The sequence below is a fragment of the Schistocerca cancellata genome, chromosome 2, assembly GCF_023864275.1.
Source record: "Schistocerca cancellata isolate TAMUIC-IGC-003103 chromosome 2, iqSchCanc2.1, whole genome shotgun sequence".
NCBI lineage: Eukaryota > Metazoa > Arthropoda > Insecta > Orthoptera > Acrididae > Schistocerca > Schistocerca cancellata.
This window is the reverse complement of record NC_064627.1, coordinates 296,057,769-296,070,988: the sequence shown is the minus strand read 5'-3', so window position 1 is coordinate 296,070,988 and position 13,220 is coordinate 296,057,769. Positions and strand designations below refer to the sequence as shown.

Here is a 13,220-nt window from a genome sequence, read left to right as displayed (position 1 = left end):
TAGCTGGATCTGTCAAATCTTGTACCAGGTTGCGTAACGGCACCTTATTACTAGAAACTGAGAGTGCCTTTCAGGCACAAAAACTGCTTCGGGCCACCCTCCTGTACACGTTCCCTGTCCGGGTGGAGGCCCACCGAACTTTGAATTCGTCTCGTGGTGTAGTATATACTAGCTCCCTCGATGGATTGACTGACGAGGAGCTTCAATCTTTCCTCGCTGAGCAGGGCGTGACGGCTGTCCATCGGGTCATGAAAAAGGTCAACAACGACCTTGTACCGACCCGGACACTTTTCTTGACCTTCGATAGTGTTAAGCTGCCATCGCGCATCAAGGCAGGCTACGAGGTTATTTCTGTTCGCCCCTATGTCCCGACACCTACGCGCTGCTACCAGTGTCAGCGTTTCAATCACACTCGACAGTCTTGTTCCAATGCGGCTAAATGTGTCACTTGTGGCAGGGATGCCCATGAGGGTGACTGTCCACCTCCGTCTCCTCGTTGTGTGAACTGTCAGGGTGACCATGCCGCATCCTCCCGCGACTGTCCTGTCTATAAGGACGAATGTTGCATCCAAGAAATTCGGGTCAAAGAGAAAGTGTCCACCTCGGCTGCTCGCAAGCTATTGGCTAGTAGGAAGCCCACGCTGCTCCCAGCGGGGAAATATAGTACTGTCCTCGCCTCTCCTCGGACTACCCGGGAGGTAGCAACCCAGACATGCGATCTGACCTTCAGCACCACGGTCGTCTGTTCGGCCAGTGCTAAGATCGCGCGGTCGACGTCTCCTCTTCCTCCCATCACACCACAGACACCAGCCACTTCCTCAGCTTCTGCTAAGTCGAAGACCCCGAAGTCAGATGCACGGTCCTTCAAGAAGGAACCATCCCGTGCAGACTTCCTCCGTCCCTCGACCTCCCAGCCTTCGACCGGTACTTCCACCAAACGTCCTTCCAAAAAGGCGCATAGGAAGCACAGTTCTCCTTCTCCGCCACGGCGCATTTCTTCTCCTGCGCCACCCAGCGGTTGCCGCCCCAGGCCGTCATCTGTTTCGCCTGGCCGCACCGCCGGTAGCTGTATATCTGGCCGTTCACCGGCGGAGGAAGCTCCCCCTCCCGGCCATCCTCCCGAGATGGCCGATGACCCTATAGACCCCATGGACGATGACTGTCCGCCTACTGATAGCGGCGGCGGTGCTCGCTCGAAGCCAGGCCCTAAGCGGCCTTCGAGGTGACTCCTTCTCTCCTCTTCCTTTTCTTACGATGGCACTTATTCACTGGAATATTCGCAGCATTCGCTCCAACCGAGAGGACTTGAAGTTGCTGCTCCGCTTGCATCATCCGCTCGTCGTAGCCCTCCAGGAAACGAAGCTACGCCCATGCGATCACATTGCCTTGGCACACTACACCTCTGTGCGTTTTGACCTACCCCCTGTGGTAGGTATCCCAGCTCATGGAGGGGTTATGTTGCTGGTCCGGGATGATATTTACTACGATCCCATCACGTTGCACACCGGCCTGCAGGCAGTTGCCATCCGCATTACTCTCCCCACTTTTACGTTTTCCTTTTGTACCGTTTACACTCCATCGTCCTCTGCCGTTACCAGGGCAGACATGATGCAACTTATTGCTCAGCTACCTGCACCGTTTTTGTTAACTGGAGACTTCAATGCCCACCATCCCCTTTGGGGTTCTCCAGCCTCCTGCCAGAGGGGCTCCTTGTTCGCAGACCTTTTCAACCAGCTCAATCTTGTCTGCCTCAATACTGGCGCCCCTACTTTTCTTTCGGACACATCTCACACCTATTCCCATTTAGACCTCTCTATATGTACTCCCCAACTTGCACGCCGGTTTGAGTGGTATGCACTTGCTGATACATATTCGAGCGACCACTTCCCGTGTGTTATCCATCTCCTGCAGCATACTCCCTCTCTGTGCTCCTCTAGTTGGACCATCTCCAAGGCAGACTGGGGGCTCTTTTCTTCCAGGGCGACCTTTCAGGATCAAACCTTCACAAGCTGCGATCGTCAGGTCGCACACCTCACGGAAGTCATTCTCGCTGCTGCTGAATATTCCATCCCTCACCCTACTTCTTCTCCACGTCGCGTACCGGTCCCCTGGTGGACCGCAGCATGTAGAGACGCTTTACGTGCTCGTCGACGTGCTTTACGCACCTTTAAACGCCACCCTACAGTGGCGAATTGTATTAATTATAAACGTTTACGTGCTCAGTGTCGTCGTATTATTAAAGAAAGCAAGAAAGCCAGCTGGGCTGCTTTCACAAGCACCTTCAACAGTTTTACTCCTTCTGTTGTCTGGGGGTAGCCTGCGCCGGCTATCTGGCACTAAGGTCCACTCCCCAGTTTCTGGCTTGAAGGTCGCGAATGAAGTTCTTGTGGCCCCTGAGGCTGTCTCCAATGCCTTCGGCCGCTTTTTCGCCGAGGTTTCGAGCTACGCTCATTACCACCCTGCCTTCCTCCCCCGCAAACAGGCAGAGGAGGCTAGGCCACCTGACTTTTGCTCCTCGAATTGTGAAAGTTATAATGCCCCATTCACCATGCGGGAACTCGAAACCGCACTTGGCCGATCACGGTCCTCCGCTCCAGGGCCTGATTCTATTCATATTCAGATGCTGAAGAACCTTTCTCCTGCGGGTAAAGGTTTTCTTCTTCGTACATACAATCGCATCTGGATTGAGGGACATGTTCCCGCATGCTGGCGCGAGTCTATTGTTGTCCCGATTCCTAAGCCGGGGAAGGACAAGCACTTGCCTTCCAGTTATCGACCTATCTCACTTACCAGCTGTGTCTGTAAAGTGATGGAGCGAATGGTTAACTCTCAATTGGTTTGGCTGCTCGAGTCTCGACGCCTACTTACCAATGTCCAATGTGGATTTCGTAGGCGCCGCTCTGCTGTTGACCATCTGGTTACCTTGTCGACCTTCATTATGAATAACTTCTTGCGGAAGCGCCCGACCGCGGCTGTGTTCTTTGATTTGGAGAAGGCTTACGACACCTGTTGGAGGGCGGGCATTCTCCGCACCATGCATACATGGGGCCTTCGCGGTCGCCTCCCTTATTTTATTCGTTCCTTTTTAATGGATCGACAGTTCAGGGTACGTGTGGGTTCTGTCCTGTCCGACACCTTTCGCCAGGAGAATGGGGTGCCACAGGGCTCAGTTTTGAGCGTCGCTCTGTTCGCCATCGCGATCAATCCAATAATGGATTGCCTCCCAGCTGATGTATCAGGCTCCCTTTTTGTGGACGATTTTACCATCTATTGCAGCGCGCAGCGTACACGTGTCCTGGAGCGCTGTCTTCAGCGTTCTCTTGACCGTCTTTACTCCTGGAGTGTCGCCAATGGCTTCCGTTTCTCTGCCGAGAAGACGGTCTGTATTAACTTCTGGCGCTACAAAGAGTTTCTCCCACCGTCCTTACGACTTGGTCCCGTTGCTCTCCCAATCGTGGAGACCACCAAATTTTTAGGCCTTACCTTTGACAGGAAACTTAGCTGGTCTCCACATGTGTCATATTTGGCCGCCTGTTGTACCCGTTCTTTAAATGTCCTCCGTGTTCTCAGTGGTACGTCGTGGGGAGCGGATCGAACCGTCCTACTTCGTCTATATCGGTCGATCGTCCGCTCCAAGCTGGATTATGGGAGCTTCGTATACTCCTCTGCACGGCCATCCATCTTACGCCGCCTCAACTCCATACAACATCGGGGTTTACGACTTGCGATCGGAGCATTTTATACCAGTCCCGTAGAGAGTCTTCATGCTGACGCTGGCGAATTGCCACTCACTTACCGGCGCGATATACTGCTTTGTCGGTATGCCTGTCGGTTACTGTCAATGCCCGACCATCCGTCTTATCGTTCCTTTTTTGACGACTCTCTTGACCTTCAATACGGGTTGTATGTCTCTGCCCTGCTACCCCCTGGAGTTCGCTTTCGTCGCCTCCTTCAACACCTTAATTTTTCACTCCCTGCAACCTTTCGAGTGGGCGAGAGCCGCACGCCACCTTGGCTCCAGGCTCAGGTCCGCGTTAACCTTGATCTCAGCTCGCTGCCAAAAGAGGTCACCCCCGGTTCGGTCTACCACTCCCGTTTTTTGGAACTTCGTTCGAAGTTCATCAACATGACTTTCATTTATACAGATGGCTCTAAGACCAATGACGGGGTCGGGTGTTCCTTTATTGTCAGGGCACAAAGTTTCAAATACCGGCTCCATGACCATTGTTCGGTCTTCACAGCTGAGCTCTTTGCCCTCTACCAGGCCGTTCTTTACATCTGCCGCCACCGACATTCTGCTTATGTCATCTGCTCAGATTCTCTGAGCGCCATCCAGAGCCTCAGTGATCCGTACCCGGTTCACCCTTTCGTACACCGGATCCAACGCTCTCTTCAGCGGCTGGTGGACGTCGGTCCGCCGGTTAGCTTTATGTGGGTTCCTGGCCATGTCGGTATCCCTGGGAACGAAGCTGCAGATGCCGCGGCCAAGGCTGCGGTCCTCCAGCCTCGGACAGCTTCTTGTTGTGTCCCTTCGTCAGATTGTAGCAGGGTCATTTGTCGGCGCGTTGTGTCGCTGTGGCATGCCGATTGGGCTGCACTTACCGACAACAAGCTTCGGGCCTTAAAACCTCTTCCCGTGGCTTGGACGTCCTCCTCACGCCCTTCTCGGCGGGAGGAGGTCGTTTTAGCAAGGTTACGAATTGGACACTGCCGGTTCAGCCATAGCCATCTGCTGACGGCTGCGCCTGCGCCGTTCTGCCCATGTGGGCACTTGCTGACGGTTAGACACATTTTAATGTCCTGTCCAGATCTTAACCAACTGCGCCTCGATCTTAAACTGCCTAATACTTTCGATGCAATTTTAGCGGATGACCCACGAGCAGCTGCTCGTGTTCTTTGTTTTATCAGTTTGACGAACCTCGCTAAGGACATTTGATGATGTTGTTTTTTAATCCTATGCCTGTTAGTCTCTTTTATCGTGTTTTCCCTTTTAGTTGTTGTTGTCAACTTGTGCCTCCCGGTGCATTCTTAGAGTAGTCAGGGCGCTAATGACCATTGAAGTTGTGCGCCCTAAAACCACACAAAAAAAAAAAAAAAAAAAATTACAAATACAAAAGTTAACAAAGTAAGCATAAAAACAATGAAAGTAAATTCTGAATAACTCCTTGAATTGTTCACTAAATTTAAGAGGGTAATCTCAAACGTAAGGTCTCCTATTTTTTTATAAGTACAGAACTCTGTTTATGTGGAGTTGGTCACACTGTTATGAAAAGTGCTTCACGCGCTGTGTGTAAACATGCGCACAGGGCTGAGGCGCTGTCTTGGCTTGGCAGCCATTGAGAATGGAGCTCCCATTGGATGTTGCCACCAAGTGCGAATTGCACGCAGTTATTCAGTTTTTGAACGCACAGGGCACTGCGCCAATTGAAATCCATCGCCAATTGACGGAAGTGTATGGTAAGTTGTGCATGGATGTCAAAAATGTCCGTAAGTGGTGTAGAGAGTTTGCAGCTCGTCGGACTGAAATTCACGACAAACAAAGGAGCGGGAGACTGTCAATTTCTGAGGAGACAGTGTTGAAGGTTGAGCAGCATGCGTGAAGATCGGCGGATCACCCTGGATGATCTCTGCCTGTTGGTTCCTGAGGTTTCCCGAAAGCACCGCTCACAGAATTTTAACAGAAACATTGAACTACCAGAAGGTATGTGCAAGATGGGTGACACGCGTGCTGACTGAGGACCACATGCGGCAACGGGTTGATGCTTCCTGCGTGTTTCTTCACCGCCTTGCAGCCGAACAAGACAACTTTCAGGACTCAATTGACGAAACCTGGGCATACCACTTTATATCTGAGACCAAGCAACAATCATGAGAGTGCTGGCATCCTTCTTCATCAAAGCCGCGGAAATAACACAGTCTGCCGGTAAAACCACGACAACAATTTTTTGGGGCCGGAAGGGGGTATTGTTGGTAGACTTCATGCTCACTCTGACCACGATTAACGCTGACAGGTACTGTGAGACTCTGAAAAACTCAAGCGGGCAATTCAGAACCGGAAAAGAGGAATGTTGAGAAAGAGCATACACATTCTCTGTAACAATGCTAGCCCATACAATGCTCGGCAAACTGTTGCTCTCCTGCAACAGTTTCAGTTGAACATAATTACCCACCCACCCTAAAGCCCTGACTTGGCACCCAGTGACTATCACCTGTTCCCTAGGTTAAAAGAACATTTGGCCAGAAAGTGATTCAGCTCCTACGACAAGGTGACAGAAGAGGTTCTTAACTTTCTGAGAGAGAGAGAGAGAGAGAGAGAGAGAGAGAGAGAGAGAGAGAGAGAGAGAGAGAGAGAGAGAGAAGAGAGACCGACCTTACTTTTGGGATTACCCTCGTAGTACAATGACTTGTAATAAGATCACCTTAAAACATAACCCCAACCTCGGACTTTGCTACAGGTAAATTTGTTTCCATAATCTTTGTTTCATTGGATAACTTGTAGTATTGCATGTATTGGCTTCATAAACTGTCAACCAAATGGTCACCTTGTATCTTGACCTGGTCCTCAGGCTATGCTACAAACCAGTGTATCACCACAACCTTTGTTCCAAACAAATACTAAAAAATTTCGAAGCTATGAGGGTCAGAATTTAAGAACATGGTCTGTTTTTTAATTTTGGTGCTTGAAACACATAACCTCTTTTCTTGTCGCTCACTTTATACTGAAAATACCCCTTCTGTTGGCTGCACGTAACTAATGTGTTGCCAACCTCTTTGCCATAGAAGTAAAATACCCTGACTGGCACTACTCCTGTTCCTTACTTCAACCCTTTGCAGCCTGTAACGGTATGTCAAAAGTGTCTTCCTTCCAGTCATTACAACTTGATGTACAGTATCTAAACTTTTGTCAGTACTTGGCTCTGTGGTTTTGAATTGGATTGCAACTCTTTTGCATTTGTTCACTGCCAGCACTGATCAAAGAATACTTTATTAATTTAATTTTGCTATGCTGTGTTCAGTCTCTTTGTATTCAAATGAGCAAAAAGGAGTCCCATGTTTATTGTGGGCTCTACCTGTACCGCCTAATGTAAAAAAAGGAGGTATTTCTTTATTGAAAAAAGCAAAGCTATTTTTGAAGTTCTTCATTGGATGCATTGACTGACAGGACTTTGTTCATGGTCAACTTCCACCCCCCTATTTGCTGGTTGGGGACTTCAATGCCCACCACCCGCTTTGGGGATCTCCACAGCCTTGTCCACGTGGCTCACTATTGCTAGATGTCTTCCACCAAGTGGATCTAGTTTGCCTCAACACTGGGGTCCCTACATTTTTGTCTGCCTCCATGACCAATTTATCTCATTTGGACCTTGCGGTCGGTACTGTTCCGCTAGCTCGGCGCTTCGAATGGTTCGCCCTTGATGATACACACTCGAGTGACCACTTTCCATGTGTCCTTAGACTGCAGCCTCAACTGCCATATAAGCGCCCGCGACGCTGGAAGTTTGCCCAAGCCGATTGGACACTTTTTTCGTCTCTAGTGACATTTGATGACCGTCACTTTCCTAGCGTCGATGATGAGGTCACTCATATTACAGACGTTATTCTTACAGCTGCGGAACGTTCAATACCACGCACCTCCGAATTGCCCCGGCGCCCACCAGTTCCTTGGTGGAACGAGGCATGCCGTGACGCAATACGTGAGCGGCGACATGCTCTTCGCGTTTTCCGCCACCATCCTACTTTGGCCAACTGTATCCGCTATAAGCAGTTCCGTGCGCGATGCCATCGTGTCATCCGCGATTGCAAGAAGGCAAGCTGGAAATTCTTTATTAGCTCATTTAACACCTTCACTCCCTTCTTGGAAGTTTGGAGTCGGCTTCGACGGTTCTCAGGCGCGCCTAGTTTCTCCCTGGTCTCTGGGCTCACTGTCGCGCATGATACATGACCCTGTCGCAATTTCTAACTCATTGGGTCAGCACTTTGCTGAGATTTCGAGCTCTTCAAATTACCCGCCAGCGTTTCTCCCGAAGAAACGTGCAGCGGAAGTGAAACATCTTGCTTTCTCCTCTCAAAATCGCGAAAGCTACAATACTGTTTTCTCCATGCAGGAACTGCAACATGCACTCTCTTCTCGCTCCTCCGCCCCAGGACCGGATGGTATCCACGTCCAAATGTTGCTGCATTTATCAACACATAGTCTGCGTTACCTCCTTCGCCTTTATAATCGAATTTGGACCGACAGTGCTTTTCCCAGACGATGGCGGGAAGCTCTCGTCGTTCCTGTTCCGAAACCTGGAAAGGACAAACATCTCCCCTCTAGCTATCGCCCCATTTCTCTCACGAGTGGTGTCTGTAAGGTTTTGGAGCGTATGGTGAATTACCGTTTAGCTTGGTGGCTGGAATCCCGCAGTCTTTTAACACCTGCCCAATGCGGATTCCGAAAGCATCGTTCTGCAGTTGACCATCTTGTTGCTCTCTCCACTTACATCATGAACAATTTTCTCCGGAAACGCCAAACATTAGCAATATTTTTTGATCTGGAAAGAGCATACCATACCTGTTGGAGGACAGGCATCCTCCGCACACTATTCTCTTGGGGCTTTCGAGGTCGGCTGCCCCTTTTTCTTCGCGAATTTATGGCAGAACGCATATTTAGGGTGCGAGTGAACACTACTCTCTCCCGTACTTTCTCCCAAGAAAACGGGGTACCCCAGGGCTCCGTGCTAAGTGTTGTACTGTTTGCTATTGCCATAAATCCAATTATGGATTGTCTCCTTCCTGATGTCTCGGGCTCCCTCTTTGTGGACGATTTTGCGAACTACTACAGCTCTCCACCGACCAGCCTTCTTGAACGACGTCTTCAAGGATGCCTTGATCGCCTCCACTCTTGGAGCGTCGAAACCGTCTTCCGTTTTTCTCCCAGTAAGACCGTTTGTGTTAATTTTTGGTGACGTAAGGAGTTTCTTCCACCCTCCTTACATCTAGGACCTGTCAACCTTCCGTTTTTAGACGTCGCTAAATTCTTGGGTCTTATGTTTGACAGAAAACTGTGCTGGTCCTCCCACGTTTCCTATCTTTCGGACCGCTGTCTGCGATCCCTCAACACCCTCCGTGTCCTGGGGAGCAGACCGAGTGGTCCTTCTCCGCCTCTATCGCGCCTTAGTTCGCTCGAAATTGGACTATGGAAGCATAGTCTACTCCTCTGCTCGGCCATCTATTCTTCGGCGTCTCGACTCTATCCACCACCGTGGATTACGTTTAGTGTCTGGAGCTTTTTACACCAGCCCTGTGGAAAGCCTTTATGCTGAGACTGCTGAACGTCCGCTGTCCAATCGGCGAGCAGTCCTTCTGAGTCGTTATGCTAGCCATCTGTCTTCCATGCATGCTAATCCAGCCCATGACATCTTTTTCGACACCTCCTTTGATGTAGGGTATGCAGGCCACCCCTCCTCCCTACTACCACCGGGAGTCCGCTTCCGTCAACTGCTCCATTCTCTTTCCTTCCGCTTTCCTAAAACCTTCTTGACAACTTGGGGTACAGCACCGCCTTGGCTCCGTCCCCGGATCTGCCTGCTCTGTGACCTTTGTCGATTTCCCAAGGATGGTACCCCTTCACTTGTTTATCGTCGGGCATTTGCTGCTCTATGTGCACAAATGAAGGAAGCCACATTTATTTACACCGATGGCTCGAAAACATCCTAGGTGTAGGGAGTGCCTATATTGTTGGCGACACCCCAAATCACTTTCGGCTTCCAGACCATTGTTCGGTTTATACTGCGGAGCTTTACGCTGTTCTCCAGGCTGTCCACTACATCCACCGCCATCAGCGGATACAGTACGTTATCTGCTCAGATTCTCTCGGCTCTCTCCTCAGTCTCCAAGCTCTTTACCCTGTGCACCCTCTGGTCCACCGGATTCAGGACTGTCTGCGCTTGCTCCACCTGGGGGGCGTCTCGGTGGCGTTCCTCTGGCTCCCGGGACATGTTGGTATCTGTGGAAATGAGGCGGCCGATATAGCAGCCAAGGCTGCAGTCTCTCTTCTTCGGCCAGCTATTCGATCGCTTCCCTTCGCCGATCTACGGAGCGTTTTATGTCGTCGTGTTGTTCTTTTATTGCACGCACATTGGTCGATACTTCCCCATAATAAATTGCGGGACGTGAAAGCTCTTCCTTGTGCTTGGACCTCTTTCTTCCGAACGCGTCGTCGGGAGGAGGTAATTTTAACTAGACTCCGGATAGGGCACTGTATTTTTAGCCATGGACATCTTTTAAGCGACGATCCTCCCCCACTCTGTCCCCACTGCTCTCAGCTGTGGACGGTAAGACACCTTTTAATTGAGTGCCCCTATTTTAATACCTTAAGCTCCCGTCTACAGCTGTCGCCTGATATATCGTCAATTTTAGCAGATGACACGTGCTCAGCCAATCGCGTTCTCGCGTTTATTAGTGCCAGTGAAATGACGTCAGTCATTTGAAGTTTTTTTGGGGACAATAAGCCCCTTCTGTAGAGGATTTTTAAGCCTTCCTTCTGTTTTTAGTTTCTCCAATTTTATGACTTTCGTTCCCATTGCTGCTGGATTCCATTTTCGGTTTTTTACTGTTTCTTAGGTCCCGGACTGGGCGCTAATGACCATAGCAGTTTTGCGCCCTAAAACCAAAACCAAAAGGACTTCGTTCATTCTACTCTAATCTCTCTCCCCCCCCTCCAAGCAGTTTTGTGACCCTCTCCCTCTCCCTTCTAGCCTCTCCCTCTCCCTCTCCCTTCTAGCCTCTCCCTCTCCCTTCTAGCCTCTCCCTCTCAGCCTCCAATCTCCCAGTTTTATGACTGGTCTATCTTCTGATCTTTTTTTTCCTCTCCACAGATAATTGTTCTCAAATTATCATTTGAATTTTCCCTTTAAACACCTGCCCTTTATATCCATTATACAGGCCTCTGTGTGATCATTAGCCCTACTCACTGCACTCCAAAAGTAAAATAACCTTCTGCCAGCTGTATGTAGATGCAATTCATGTTGATATACCACTTACAAGTACTTTAGAACAATACTAGCTCAACCTGTACTGTGTCTCCCATCGTTAAAGCTGCCTCCAGCTTGCATTAACATGCAACTCTAAACTATTGAGCTTTATTGCTACATCTAGTTCTTCATGACTGCTTGCTGCTTTGCAGTTCATACTTAATTGTGTGGCTGAGGGTTCATAAACCACTTTGACCATTCCACAACTTTTCTACTTTATTATAGAACGTGAGAAAAATTAATACCAAATTCCTTCTGTGCGTGCTCTGATTTATTATTTTATCACAATGGTTATTTGTCTCTACATAGCTGAGGATCAACAAAATATTTTTGCATTCACAGGAGAAAGTTGGTGATTGAAATTTTGTGAAATTATCTCCATGCAGCAAATTGCCACCCCAACTTGCTTATCATATCTGTGATACTCTATGCACAATTTTGTCATAATGCAAAACTAGCTGCCCTTCTTTGAACTTTAACATTCTGTTGACAAGCCTATCAGGTAAGAAAACCATAGATGTAGCACCATTCCAGAAGAGGACAGACAAGAAGTGGTGTAGGAAACCTCTTTAGTAGATTTGTTGCATCTTCTAAGTGATCTGCCAGTGAAAAGCAGTTTTTGGGTATGACACAAAGATGACCCATTCAAAGACACTTTTATCAGTGTTCAGAAAATAGAATAGTTGTGTAGCATATTAAAATCTTTTGGTGATTAGTTTTGTAATTGTAATTTTATTAATGTTTACTTTTCTCCACAGTTTCTGGGACTGGAGAAGTAGTTTTCTTACACTCTCCAAAAAGTATTGTTTTCAAAGGTCATGAAGTTATTGACCAGAGCTTACTAAAACAAGTTCTTGCATCAAGTTTTGGCTTTACAATCTCTAAGGTTGGTGCTTTTACTTTTGATATAACCTAAAAGTTATCTTGAAATAATAACAGTTAAGGTAATAATACATTATACTTCACATTAATCATTATTATTGCTGTTGTTGCTACTTTTTATATAAGATACAATAATGTAATTTAAAATGGGAAAGTAGTTTTTGGTGACATTCCCACTTTACTTAGACCTTAATTTAAGGTTAGCAGTATCATTCCTACGTTTCAGTAATTGTATTGCCATCGAGTACCTCTTGCATTGGATCAAGAATTGTTCCTCCGTTTTATTATATAAGAGATATTATCATTGTGTGCAGCCCTATGCATCATCCACTTACTGTCACTGGTTGTTTCTTAGCATGGATTGATGTTACTGGAATTGTTAATCATCACAAGAAATAGACTGCTGTCAACAGTAATTTCTGCACAATACTTTATCAGATAGTCATAGAATTTTATAAAATCACCACAGATTTTCTTTTAGGCACATTTATTAATATTAATATAAAATGCTTAATATTCCAATAAAATGTTGGATGGTACATGTTGGAATGTGATAAGTATTTCACTTCATTGACTCTGCTTAGTGTAAGCACATCTAGCATTACATGTTGGGTGTAGAGCAACATGCAGTGCTATAGTGGGCTAGTGCAGGCAAGGCCACTCAATGAATGAAGTAAACATATCAACATCCTGCTTGGTATCTACTGATTGCAACATATCAATTGTAAGAGATCATAGGTCTTTCAAACAAAGGTCATGATTTTAAGTGAGAGAATGTAATAGATACACACATGTGCATGCTTAGCTTAAAAATGAAATGTAAAGTTATGTAATGCACTAAGTACATTGTGAATGTGTAACAAATTTTTTATAAGATCACACTGGAGTTGTCAAGTGTAAGAGATGCTGTTTTGCAAAACCTGCAGACAAACAAAAGCAGATCAGAACAATTATGTGCAGTATAAGAGAAACAGAGCATTTTGATTACATAACATGATCATGATTGATGGATATACAAAAAAAAAACTTTGCTTACAAAAAGTTATCATTATACTGTAAAACAGTGTGAGAATGCCATTTTGACCAATAGACATTAACCCAGTTGTGCCTTAATAAATGTACCTGAAGTAACAGCTGTGGTGGTGTTCTGAATATACATATTAATCAGCTGTTGAAGCATAACATAATCAAGGTTATTTCCTGTCTTTTTGTAGACATATATAACTACATGATAGAATTTGAGTTTAAGCACAAAACTCAGTTGATGGAAACTTTCACTGTATTGCTGTTATGTGGTCTGCTGCTGAATACTCTCATATCTTA

General features: G+C 47.3%; 1 protein-coding gene across 1 annotated transcript in view; it reads left to right on the top strand.

The window, feature by feature from the left end:
• The window catches only part of LOC126161663 (ATPase H(+)-transporting accessory protein 2), an 86,306-nt gene that overhangs the window by 3,939 nt on the left and 69,147 nt on the right, over nt 1–13,220 (top strand). The window contains exon 2 of the mRNA XM_049917658.1: nt 11,774–11,901. Coding sequence (XP_049773615.1) covers nt 11,774–11,901 — 128 coding nt within the window. The remainder of the gene's footprint in view (nt 1–11,773; nt 11,902–13,220) is intronic.